Genomic DNA, 12,171 nt, shown 5'->3' with positions numbered 1-12,171 from the left:
ACGTTGTCTGTGGTTCTTTCTTTGTATTTAGGTAAACAAAATACCTATCAGAGTGGCGTCAGATTTTTAGCAGTTGTAGGATTTCTTTGTTGGCGAGAAATGGCTTGCTATTGTGAGACATTTTCATGCTAGCATGTTTCTTTTGATTGTATTTACCCAGAATTCCCTATGCTATAGTCCACTTCCTGCTTTTGGAGCTATCTGCAGTCCACTTGTCATTCACACATAAGAAAACAGTCAGAAATGAACACATCTATATCCTGCAAAATGTCCATTAGTGTAGCTTCACACAGAATATGGCTGAATGGTTCATGCTAAAAAAGGCTACAATATTCAGCACTATTGGTATTACATGCCTAACACAACACAAATAAAACAAACATATTTATCTCCCATCAGCAAAGAAGTACAAATGCTGACGTGAATCCAACGTAGCTCAGAGGGCGAACAAACACAAGTTATGATTATTCCTGCCAATTTGTCAAGAGAAAACATGGAGAAAAACATAAATTAGGAGCCTGCATGGTTGTTTGAAAGCTCCATTCCCCTTTTTTCTCTCCCCATATATCTGGACACAATTTGCATGCTATCTTTCCTTTCCATTTTCCACGCCTGAATAGCTGGTCTGTTGCAGCCAGCATATCTATTAGCAAGCTGCTGGTGGCCCTGCCGTCTCTCCTCTGACACAGAGATTAACATTTAGCTGCACTGCTACTGCATTACTTCCTCCAGCGAGCACCTCAACACATTAATGTTATCTAAAAAAAAATGTCTCCCCTCTTCTCTGAAGATCTCTACTGCAGAGGGAAAAATCAAATCTTTCAGTTTTATTAGACTTTTGCCTCTGATGAAAATATTTTGAAAGTAAAATATTTTCGTAGAACTCTATTTCCGTTGATGTTACTTATGCTGGTGTAGATTGTCTGTCATCTTGGACATGACAATCCTGAGAGCTTAAATACAGCGTAACTAAACTTGAGCTACACTAACTGGGCCACTAAGGTCACTACTTTAGTCTGTATTCTTGTTTTGACTGCAAACTCTGTGAATCCAACTATAGATACTTGTGAAGCAAGCTGCTAAGATCGGCCATCCAGGTGGCAAGGCGGTCAATGTTCTTCTTCTTTTGTGGTGCGTTTCTCATGTCAAACTAAAATGATGAAGACTGTCATTACCCATTGACCAATACAGCAATTAATAATCTAGGCTAAAAATGTGATGCCTGTGTTTTGTTTTTCATATCAAAACACAGGCATATGGAGCCATATCAAAAGGTTGATATGGCTCCATATCAACCTTTTTGGATGCTCATGCACAGACTAACAAACTTAACAACTTAAATTATTTGTCAGGGCAACAAAATGTACAGTGAAATGCCACAGAGCCCAACAGATCCTTCTTGAGGGAAAACGAGTTATGGCAAGTCCATTTAACTGCAGATTAATTCATTCATAGAAGTTTCCAGTTTCATTTAAAAAAGGAAAGAAACAGAAAAGTGAGAAGGCCAAGGATACCACCAGTTTGGGTTCAGAATTACAAGTCTATCCCGTATGAAGCTAGCCTGGTAAGTACAAGCTCCTTGTTCTACGTTTCGCTGTGAAGTGAAGTTCTGGGCCCTCGGCTACTGAGAAACGATTTCTTGCGTCCCCGTCAGACGGTCAGTTTCCAACACCACAAAATAAAAAAAACTCATAAAAGTGCACACAACTTCAGGCAGAGAAAAAAAAAACTTGTTGGGTCTAAAAGACCCGTCTTAAGATCGTGCGAGGGTTAATTGCCACCTAGTCCTTCATTTAGAACAGGGGTGGGCAACTCCAGGCCTCGAGGGCCGGTCTCCTGCAACTTTTAGATGCATCTCTACTTCAACACACCTGAGTCAAATAATGAGGTCATTAGCAGGACTCTGGAGAACTTGACTGCACTTAGGAGGTGATTCAGCTGTTGGATTCAAGTGTGTTGTACCAGGGAGACATCTAAGAGTTGCAGGACACCGGCCCTCGAGGACCAGGATTGCCCACCCCTGATTTAGAATGACAATGCAGAGATACTGAAACTTAAAATGACATTTAAGACAGCAGCTCTTTCAATAAACCTTCTCCTTTTAAGCTCTTAATCCTGTGAGATCAGCCTTAAAAGACCAACACATTGCTATTTTACCAAGGTTTGTGTGGAAGGATCCCCAGTGAGACCCTCCATGACTGTCATTAACTCCATTTGATTTGGTAAAAATTTGTCTTGAGACTCGAAACTTGAGTCACTGACAAAAAACTAATCCATTGATTGCAGGATCACGTCTGTTTATCTGTCATTTTTAACACAAAGACCACAAATGGAAAAAAAGAGAGAATCAAGTAATCCCCAGAACAGCTTCTTCAAAATAAAGTTTAAAACATGTAAGGCATCAAAACAAAGTGCTTGAGAGCAACGTCCTCTATCCAAGCAGAAGTTACAGACTCCACCCCTACAGAAGACTGCCAGGAATGAGGACAGTTGATGGGATTTATTTTTTGAACTCAAGTGAGATATCCAACTGTGATTCGGCTTGAAATTGGAATACAGATCTGACTGGGACCAAAAAACTAGTCCTGACTGGGACATTTCTAAGCATTCTCTGGAACTCCGTCACATTTTAAAATGAGGCAGCCATGTTGATTCAGAACTCTGACTTAATAAGTCAAACATTTCTCACTGCACTCAGCTTCAAAATCCAACATGGCTGCTTCGTATTGGAATGTAATGGGAGCTTCAAATTAAACCAACCACAGTGTATAATGTGCATTTGTGAACATGTCAAAGTGTTTGAATTCATAAAATGTTGGTGAATATTTTATCGGATTAGCTTAAACAGATGTCAAACCATAAGAGTGATTGAAATATAGAAAAATGAATACAAAACAATTATGATAAAGAGTAAGGATGAATGTTTCCTCTGAAATAGTCTGAGTGCTTTGTTCAATTTTGAATTAATTTTTTTCAGTCTGTCTGCATAATTACAAGCTAACAGAAATGGGAAAAAGAAAATTTCCCACAATGTGATATTCTGATGGGTTCATCATTTCCAATTGAATCTAGGGTTGTTTTAAAATAAAAACAATATTATTTTCACTTTTCATCAACTGTTTTCTCAAAAAGAACCACATTTTCTTCAGTTAGATACCTGGTCTCAGGTAACCCTGTTTAGCAGTCTGCCAAGTAACATATTTTTCACCGACACATCCATCTTTTCTCTGAGTAATACCTTGATCCTCTGCAGCGTCCTCCACTGCTCCACTGCTCCTATAAAGTACTCTCTGGATTTAGCACTATAACACTTCAACTGGAGGTCATCCAAGTCCGCCCCAGTGGCTCCGTGTTGGAAAGCATCAAATTGTCTCAGACGTTGTAAGGAATTAATGTATTCACTTCCAAGTCATTTTCCAGCTGACTATTCAGTATTTGAAGAGTGGATAAGGGCTAGGAAGGAAGCTCAGCAGTCTAAATACCCAGCATGTCTGACCCACATCAGGCTTTAAACTAAATAACTAAATAGGTCACCAGCTTTTTGTTTGCGGAAATAGAAATAAATTGTTTCTGGCCAGAATACTGGAGCTAAAGCATTATATACAAAATTTGATTAAGTATATGTTTCCAGTCAATAATGCCTATAAACATTAACAGATACAAAAAAAAGGTGATTAACAGGCTGCTGCAGTATTTGATGGTCATGCAATCATTTGAATCAGCTGTTCTGGAATAGAGGCACATCTAAAACATGCAGGGCAGGACTGAGGACTGGAATTGAGGAGCACTGCTATAAGTACAGTCACCGCCATAAAGTTACCTAAGTAAAAAATCGTTTTTTTATCGTTATCACAACAGTACCACAAAATATTGAGATAAAATTCTAAGTCATGTCACCCAGCCTTAGTGGAAAGTAGAGTTTAATAAATGCTGGCAGCAGCAACAAAGGTCAACCCCAAGCAAATAGAATATTTACACATTTTGATAGTTTTATGAATCAACTCACTTGTGACCTCATACAGCCATTTTTGTTTTTAGAATATTGATTTGTTTTATTAGATTTGTGTAAACTGCCATCTCCAACTCCTGCCATGACTCTTCTAGCACAGGAGACGAGGAGCGGTGGGAAAAGCAATGCGTCACCTCTTATCATGGTCCAAATATAGAAATTTAATCTGTGAGGGGTTTCAAGCCAGAGGAAGGAAAAGGAGCAGGGTGCTGGGAGCTCTCCAGGCAGATCTTGTTGTGTAAAATGCAGTTTTTCCCCCTCCATGTATTCCTACCTTTTGGCTTCTGCTGTCTTTCTTTCTCTCTCTATCTAGTGATTGGCTCTGCAGTTATTTCCTACTTCTTTCTGTAATGTCAAGATTGTAACAGCAAGATAGAGAGGTGACAAAAACTGAAACCATGTGTATTCCTCCATCCTGTCTTAAAAGAGCAAATTGACAGAGTTTAGAAAACAGCTGTTGGACTTTCATGAATTCTACATAAGAATTGGATTGGACTGCAGTGCTTTGTGAAACACAGACCAATGAACTACTTGACGGGGAAATAATATAAAAACTAGAACATTTCTTCAGAAATTTAAACGGGGCCTGCCAAAGTGTACCCGTCGGTTGGAACCCAGCGTTCTGATGCTACAAACTAAAGTAAGCTGCAATGTACTCAATAACATGTGGAGAGTCACAAGCATGTTGAGTAACATGGACTTATGCCATTCATTATGTTTAAATTAGTGTACAAGTTAAAATGAGCCAAATTGCTAACATTAGCCTAAATGCTGTCAGTAGCATGTGGGGCATCACTAGCACGTTGTCTTACATTGACTTACTCCATTCAGTGTGCTCAGCGTGGCTAATAAATAAGAAAAATAGCTAAAAGCTTTTTTTAGGGAAAAGGCTAATGCTAAAGGGGGCAGTGAAATGCTACTGCTTCTGCTAATGTTTGTGCTAATGTTAATGTTTATTTTCCTCCTTTTGCTTTCACTTATAGCTCTAAATGTGCACTTTACCTGTCTATTAGACTATCCATCTATTTTCTAACACACTTACCCCTCGTGGGGGTCAACAGGCAAAAGGTGGGGTTCAGGTAGCCAGTCCATTGCAGGGCAACACGGAGGCAAACAATCAAGGACACAAACAGAGAATTTTAAGAGATCAATCAACCTGACAGTCATGTATTTGGACTGTGGGAGGAAGCCGGAGAACCCACACATGCGCAAGGAGAAGATGCAAACTCCATGCAAAAAGACCCCAGGCTGGGAATTGAACCCAGGACCGTCTTGCTGCAAGGCAACAGTGCTACCAACTGCGCCACTGTACAGCCCCATGTCTGACCACACTTATGCATAAATGCCAACTGTACCAAAATATTATGGCGAATGGTACACATACCAAAATAAAAATACAAATATATTTTTTAAGGTGTTGTGTTTTTGCATTAGCTAAAAATAAAATCCTGGCTCTGATTTTAGTGGGGATAGAAAGTGTGATATGGATTTTTGCCATTTCATTCACCCCAGCTTCATTTGTGTTTGACAAATATAACGTATGACAATGTGGAACCTGTTGTGTGTGCCTGAATGCTTTAAGGGTTTAAAAACCTTTACATCCTGGTATCCCAAAGATTAGTGGAAATATTTTGTTTCCCTTGCAGTTTTATGAAATACATTAATTTTGATACAGTCGAAAAGCCACCTCATCCTAAAATCAAAATCTTTTTATCAAAAAATGTTTTTCAAAATTTTTGATGTTCCCATTAATCTAATTCATTTTTGTATTTCCAATTTGCGCAATTTAACAGAAACCCCAAAACAGTGAAAATATGTGTACTTTTTTTGCAGTCTGTATTTAACATTAAACTGTACGGTACGATGTGCAACTATGGATGCTTTTGGTAAACAAATCCAACAACTTGACCGACGAAACAGCTGAATCTGACTGTTTTACTGTTTTCATGTCCTGGAATGAGAAGAGTGACTGCCTAGTTAAGGCAAAAATATATATACAAAGGACTTTCTGAATAATTTCAGCATTTTGAATTTATTATTCTCAAAGAAACTTGGAAATAAAACTAGTTTAGGCTGAGGTGGCTGACTGTCTTTCTTGTTGTTCTTCTTTTGGTAGGTGTTTGGATCAAACCCAGCCGAACATCCAGGATGCGGGAAAAGAGGGCGGACTTTGTGGCAGGATGCCTTGGAGGAAGAGTCATCGTAGCTGGTGGTCTGGGTCAGTAGCTCTATGTTTTCCCTCCTCATTTTACTGTTTCCTGGCACAAAAAAGATATTCTAGCATCGTCCTCTTAGCCAAAGCAGAATTGGTTCTCATCACTGAAACCCACTGAAAACCAGTCATCCACAGTCTATGATTGAGCCCTCTGACTCACTGGAACCTTGTTTCTATCAGTTTGTTCATTAATGGTGGTTCAAGTTTTGTTTTTCTGGACATAAATCTCATTTCCTTCATCTGCTCTCTGACAGCTTGTTCACAAAAGGCAGCTTCTGTTTCTGTCTGTTTATTTCTCTTGTTGCTAAGACATTTCTGCCCATGAATAGACAAAACATGTATTGCTGTTTTAGTTGCACAGATCACCTCTATATTTACTCTATAGAGGTAGGGTATTTTCACACCTGGTAACTTGGTAGACTCGGTTTGATTGGGGACCAAAATTGCAACATTTGTTCCATTTTCAGTTGGTGCAGTTCACTTTCACACTGCACTATATCAAACCAACCAAACCCTATGGAACAAAATGTTGACCTCCTCACCTGCGGAGGTGCTGTACCAAGAAGCACTATTGGAAAAATCTCTGAAGAAGACATTGAGTGCATCTTCCTTCTTCACGAAAGGTGAAGAAAGATGAAATGGTTGTAGTGCTGGTGTGGATGCACCTTTAGATATATTTAAGTAACATTTACCCATAGTGTATTTATGTGCAGCATTCAGATATTAATGCTTTCATGCATTCAAAAATATACTGTATGTTTGTAGTTTATATACTCATAGGCAAATGAGCGTCAATTTTCATCCCTGCTTTTCCATTGACTGTGTAATTGTGCAAATTTGAATTCTGAAAATAAATTTGCTGAATAGAAACGCATCAATTTTGGAAAAAAGTCACGTTTTTCCATAAAAAGTGTTAGCACTTGGTAGTTTTAGGCCTTAACACTTTGCATCACACAAGTCACGTGATCAACAACTGGATGTTGTTAAAGAAGACGATGAAAGGAAATGGTCAAAAGATAATTTCACGGAATTGCAGAATTTGATTTTTTTGACATTAGCTGAATATCTCCTAACTTTTGTGCACATTTGGAATGGAAATGCAGCTGCCGTTATACCAAGATATTGAACTTAATCTTGAACTCAAATCAGTCAGATTGCCAAACAATTTCTGATTCGTCCAATGCATGCCCTTTTGCGACACTGTGTTAATTTACCTTCTTTCTTTCTTTTTTGTTGATGTTTTTTTCATGGACACAGAGCAACTTCAAAAAAATGTTCCTGTCTTATCTAAAAACAGCTGCTCGGTTTTCAACAGAGGTCATTTTTTGACAATGTTTTACAAAACTTCCACCAAGCCCACATTTTTTCCATATTTTGTCTTATTCTTAAAAAAACATCACATATTCAGCTGTGCTTTACATTGATTGAAACCTGTCAGATTTGGTTTACCACATTCACATGAAGGCCTAATGCGCCCTAGCAGCCTCTTCTATTCTTGGAGCTCAGTGTGACGATCAGCCATTCGGTCGGACAGCCGTTCAGATCGTGTGTTTGTGTGTGTGTGTGTGTGTGTGTGTGTGTGTGTGTGTGTGTGTGTGTGTGTGTGTGTGTGTGTGAGTGTGTTTGAGTAACACGTCAGTCTCGTCCTGACGAGAGCGAAAGAAGATTCCACGAGAGGCTTTGAGGAAAATGGAATGGAATGTGCGCGGGCGCATGTGTGTGTGAGAGGTTATTCTAATGGGATATTTTGAGCTTGTGAGACATAAAACATGTTTTTAACATAAAAAATTAAAAGGGAAATTACTTATAATGGTTCCAGCTGTCTCCTGTTCCCTGATCGTTCCCTTGTGCATTTAATCTCCCCACTGGATTCTTGTCTTTGTCAAGTCATTGTTCCCCTTCCTGAGTCTGTGTTCATGTCTCGTTGCTCACCTGTGTTTCCTACTTTTGAGAACCTTGAGGAGTAGAATAAACTCTTTTCTCCATTTCACCCTGGGTCTCACCGCGCCCATCCTCACCATCAACAAACCACTGCATGACAATGACTAATAAAAATGAATCTAAAACTAAAGGATATCTAGCTAATAAGAACTCATAAAAACTAGTAAACACACTCTGAAAACTAACTAAATTAGACAAACAAAAAGTCAGAATGAAATAAAACTAAACTATAATGAAAAACGTAAAACTATTAGAACCCTGCTTTGGTTTGGGAGATTCTGCTGCTGGCAGAAATTGGACTGGCCATTTGCCATACAATGCTTGGTCAGCCAATGGTTAGGGACCAGTCTGGGGCCGTCATAATAACCAAAAAAGTGTTTTTTAAAAAACTTGTCGGCCCACTGGTTCATATTCTTGAAGGACATTGGGCTAATCCAATGAAATCTCACAGCTATCTCCTTTGACCAAAGTTATCAGATAGTATTAGCATTGTTATTAAGTCACCCAACTTCCAGACTGATTTAACGTTGATGTGTTTTCATAATGCCTGTCACTTTTTTAAGAGTGTAATTGAATTTCAAAATTACCATGCCCCAGATACATAGATTAGATGTTATATTTGTTCAGGCCTTAATGTGTTCATTTATAACTATGAGTGACAACTTGATGCATGGATGCAAATTATGATTACATGCCAGCTGTTCCAGAGGACGGACTGGAGTTGCATGTTCATCCATATCATTTTATGAATACATGTATATTATCTGCTGAAGCAAGCCAACATCCAGGGCTTACTCATTATTTTTATTTGATAAACTTTATTTATTTGATTTCTTTCATCATTATTATTACCACCCAAACCTTTCCTTTTTATGCCATATGAAGTCTATTACATTGGAATATTAACAGAAACCTGCATTGTGAACAAGCTGACAAAACAGAGGCAGAAATATGTGTTAACTTGTTCTTGTCACCAAGACAACCAAATCTATCTCTCTGTTTCTAAGATGTTGACATAATCTGTATAAGTGGTTAACTTCAGAATACTTTTGTGTGTAAAATTCCCCATGTTATAACATAAGACGTCATAAGACATGACAGGCGGTGAATGTGGAGAACACGTTCAGATAAGGTTGATTTGGAATCAAAGCTATTTGTTGAGATGAAAGCAGAAAGATACTGTATGGCAAGAAAAAAAGCCTTACTCCCATCACACTCTGATGGATTTTAAGGACTTCCATTCATAACCATTTAGGTTTATTATATCAATGCACCTCGAAAGGAACTCTTATTTCTTCAGTACACCAAGACATTTTGGGAGTGGTCCTTTCTGTGCCAACAGAACTACGAACCAATGGACAAAGCAAAGACAAATGAGCAAATCTGGTCAGGATGAAGTTGACTGACTTACACAAACTTCTGACCTCAACATCACAGAACACCTCACTGTATAACAGAGAAACAGTGCAGTCAGACATTTTCCTGGAGATGACCAAAACCAGATTCTTTTAGAATACCGGACATGATTGTGCGAATCGTCAATCATCCCTTAGTGGACTCCACTAAGGGTTTTGTTAAATGCTAATGGTAAAAGTCCTGTACTTGTAAAGTGCTTTATCTAGTCTAACTACAGTACATTCCGTCATTCACACATTCATTCACTGGTAGGCTACTGAATTTTGACAGACAATTGTGACCTTGTTCGGGTGACACCGGGCCCTCTGACCACCACCAGCTGCCTTGCCAGCCGAAGAAGTGTGTTACCCAAGAAAAGAATGGAGACAGACGGAGTGGGGGATCAAACCGGTAACCCACCTTCCACAAGATGAACTCTTAACACAGTCAGGTGGCTCATTTGGGAAAATGTGCACACCATGTTAAGAGGTAATAGTCTTCGAGGGAGTTCTCCTGGGTTCTGTACGTGGTCTCCAGCCATTAGCTGCATATGTTCCCCTACTTTCTTCCCCTGTTTCCTGTCTGTTTTCTGTACAATACAGGCTGGTAAAGCCTAAAACATCGTAAAAAAAAACAAAACAAAAAAAACCCAACTAGAAAACAAACTGCAACAGTAGTCCATAGCAAAGAAAATGCAGAAGAGACACCAACGTGTTCACCTAGTTTGAAAAGAGTGTAAACCATTTCAAGCAATTTGAAACTTCTCCCATGTACAATGTGGCAAAAAGGTTTTTCTTTTACCCCTCCAGGGGGTCTTTTTGTGGGCTCTAGTGTCCCTTATACGAAAGTACGCTGACAGGAAGGGGGAAGAGAGGGGGTAAGACATGCGGCAAATATCACCGGGTCCGGGAATCGAACCCACGCCGACCACGTCGAGGACTCAAGGCCTCCAAATATGGGTCGCACTAACCCCTACTCCGTGGTGGCGCCCAATGTGGCAAATTTTAAACCATTTGCATCAACTTCATGCAAAGATCACAAACATGAAAAATGTCAATGGATCCATCTAATTAAAACAATAACATAAAGCATCTATTGTGTTTGTCTGAGAAAAGACATCAACAACCTATAGAAAAATAGATAGAAGTTGCTTCCATTTCCTTCATTTAATGCACCTGTCTGTCTATGGTGCTGTCTGCTTCGATAATCTAGTGTAGAAGAAAGAAGGAGCAGTGATGAAAAGGGATACAATAAAGACAAAAAATACCTCTAGAAACTGAGTCAAAAAATGTTGTATATTTTTTAACTCAACAGTGTTTACATGGAGATTGGTTATTTTGGGATTGGGATCCACAAGTGTGTAGAGAGTCTAACGTTATTCTCAGAAAAGGCAAAGAACACAATAAAAGGAGAGAGAACAATGCAACAGTGGCTGAACATTGGTGAGGTGACAGACAAAAAAAAGACAATTGTGTGAGATGTGCAAAGCAGAAAAAATAAAGGCATAGAACAGGCAGGAGAAATGAGAGGAGGAGAGTTTAGAAAAAAAAGAATAATTGCAGGAAATCAAGTCAGAGGCAGCTGACTGAGAAAATGGGTTAAGAATTGCAAAGTTAAAAACAAGAGTTAAAAACAGAAGCACAGCAAAGCTGTAAGTAAGCAATGGGAAGGAAATGAAAATGAGATAGTGACGTAAACAGCAGTAAAGAAGACGGAGAATAAAGGTCAAAAGAAGGAGAAAGGATGGGTGAAGTGACATGACATCTGTGGGTCGAGAATCAAAGCAGTGATGAAAAGCCTTTGAGCATCCTGTGGCAAGGTGTTTCTTTGTGTGTGTGTCATCCAGAGAGAGAGTGTTCATGATAAAGGAGATGATGGCTGAACAGGCCCGGATCACTTTGAAAAGGCCGCTCCGCCACCACCGCCTTGTTCTTCCAACATGATTATCTTAGTCTGTGACAGACACATGCACACACAATAACCGGGATCACGTTATTTGGGGACTTGCTGTGATGTGGGTCTCCATGGAAACAGCAACAACTTAGGTCTGCCTGATGTATAATAACAGAGCGCATTGCTACTAATGTGAGAGAGGAAGGAGAGGGGGAAAGAAGGAGAAGGTCAGAACAGACATTTTAAAGACAATAAATACTAAAAACATCTAAATACTGAACATTTCTGAATTTCCTCAGGATCTTATTCCTGCCCAGAACAAATAGAACAAATGGAATAGTTTCATATAAGATGTATTGTTGGATTTTATTGGAGTAGGGTTGCTTTTTTTTCAAGGTAGATCTGAGGGGCTAGAAGAAATGTAGCACACTTTTAACACAATTATGTGATTTTCTAATTGTTCATAAATTTATCTGTCATTGTCAAAAAAAAAAAAGGTCATGACAGCCCTGACACATGATAGATGCAGAACACTGGGAGTATTTATGCTACACAACTCTAACAATTGGAAATATAGCCTTCAAACAGTCAAGGAAACAACCTGAGGACAAACAAACATAGTCCAGCCGAACCTCAAAACCTCAACAAACTGAAACCTCAGTTAGGTCAGAGCAGGTAGAAAATAAGTGACATACGTAAGTTTGACCTGCCCACTCAA

At 39.1% G+C, this 12,171-nt stretch overlaps 1 protein-coding gene across 1 annotated transcript in view; it reads left to right on the top strand.

The window, feature by feature from the left end:
- Positions 1–12,171, top strand: part of klhdc8b (kelch domain containing 8B) — a 165,463-nt gene that overhangs the window by 136,627 nt on the left and 16,665 nt on the right. Inside the window, exon 5 of the mRNA XM_028017307.1 lies at positions 6,126–6,227. Within this exon, the coding sequence (XP_027873108.1) occupies positions 6,126–6,227 (102 nt within the window). The remainder of the gene's footprint in view (positions 1–6,125; positions 6,228–12,171) is intronic.

Source organism: Xiphophorus couchianus, chromosome 1, assembly GCF_001444195.1.
Source record: "Xiphophorus couchianus chromosome 1, X_couchianus-1.0, whole genome shotgun sequence".
NCBI classification, from domain to species: Eukaryota; Metazoa; Chordata; class Actinopteri; order Cyprinodontiformes; family Poeciliidae; genus Xiphophorus; species Xiphophorus couchianus.
This window is presented reverse-complemented; position numbering and strand designations above follow the sequence as displayed.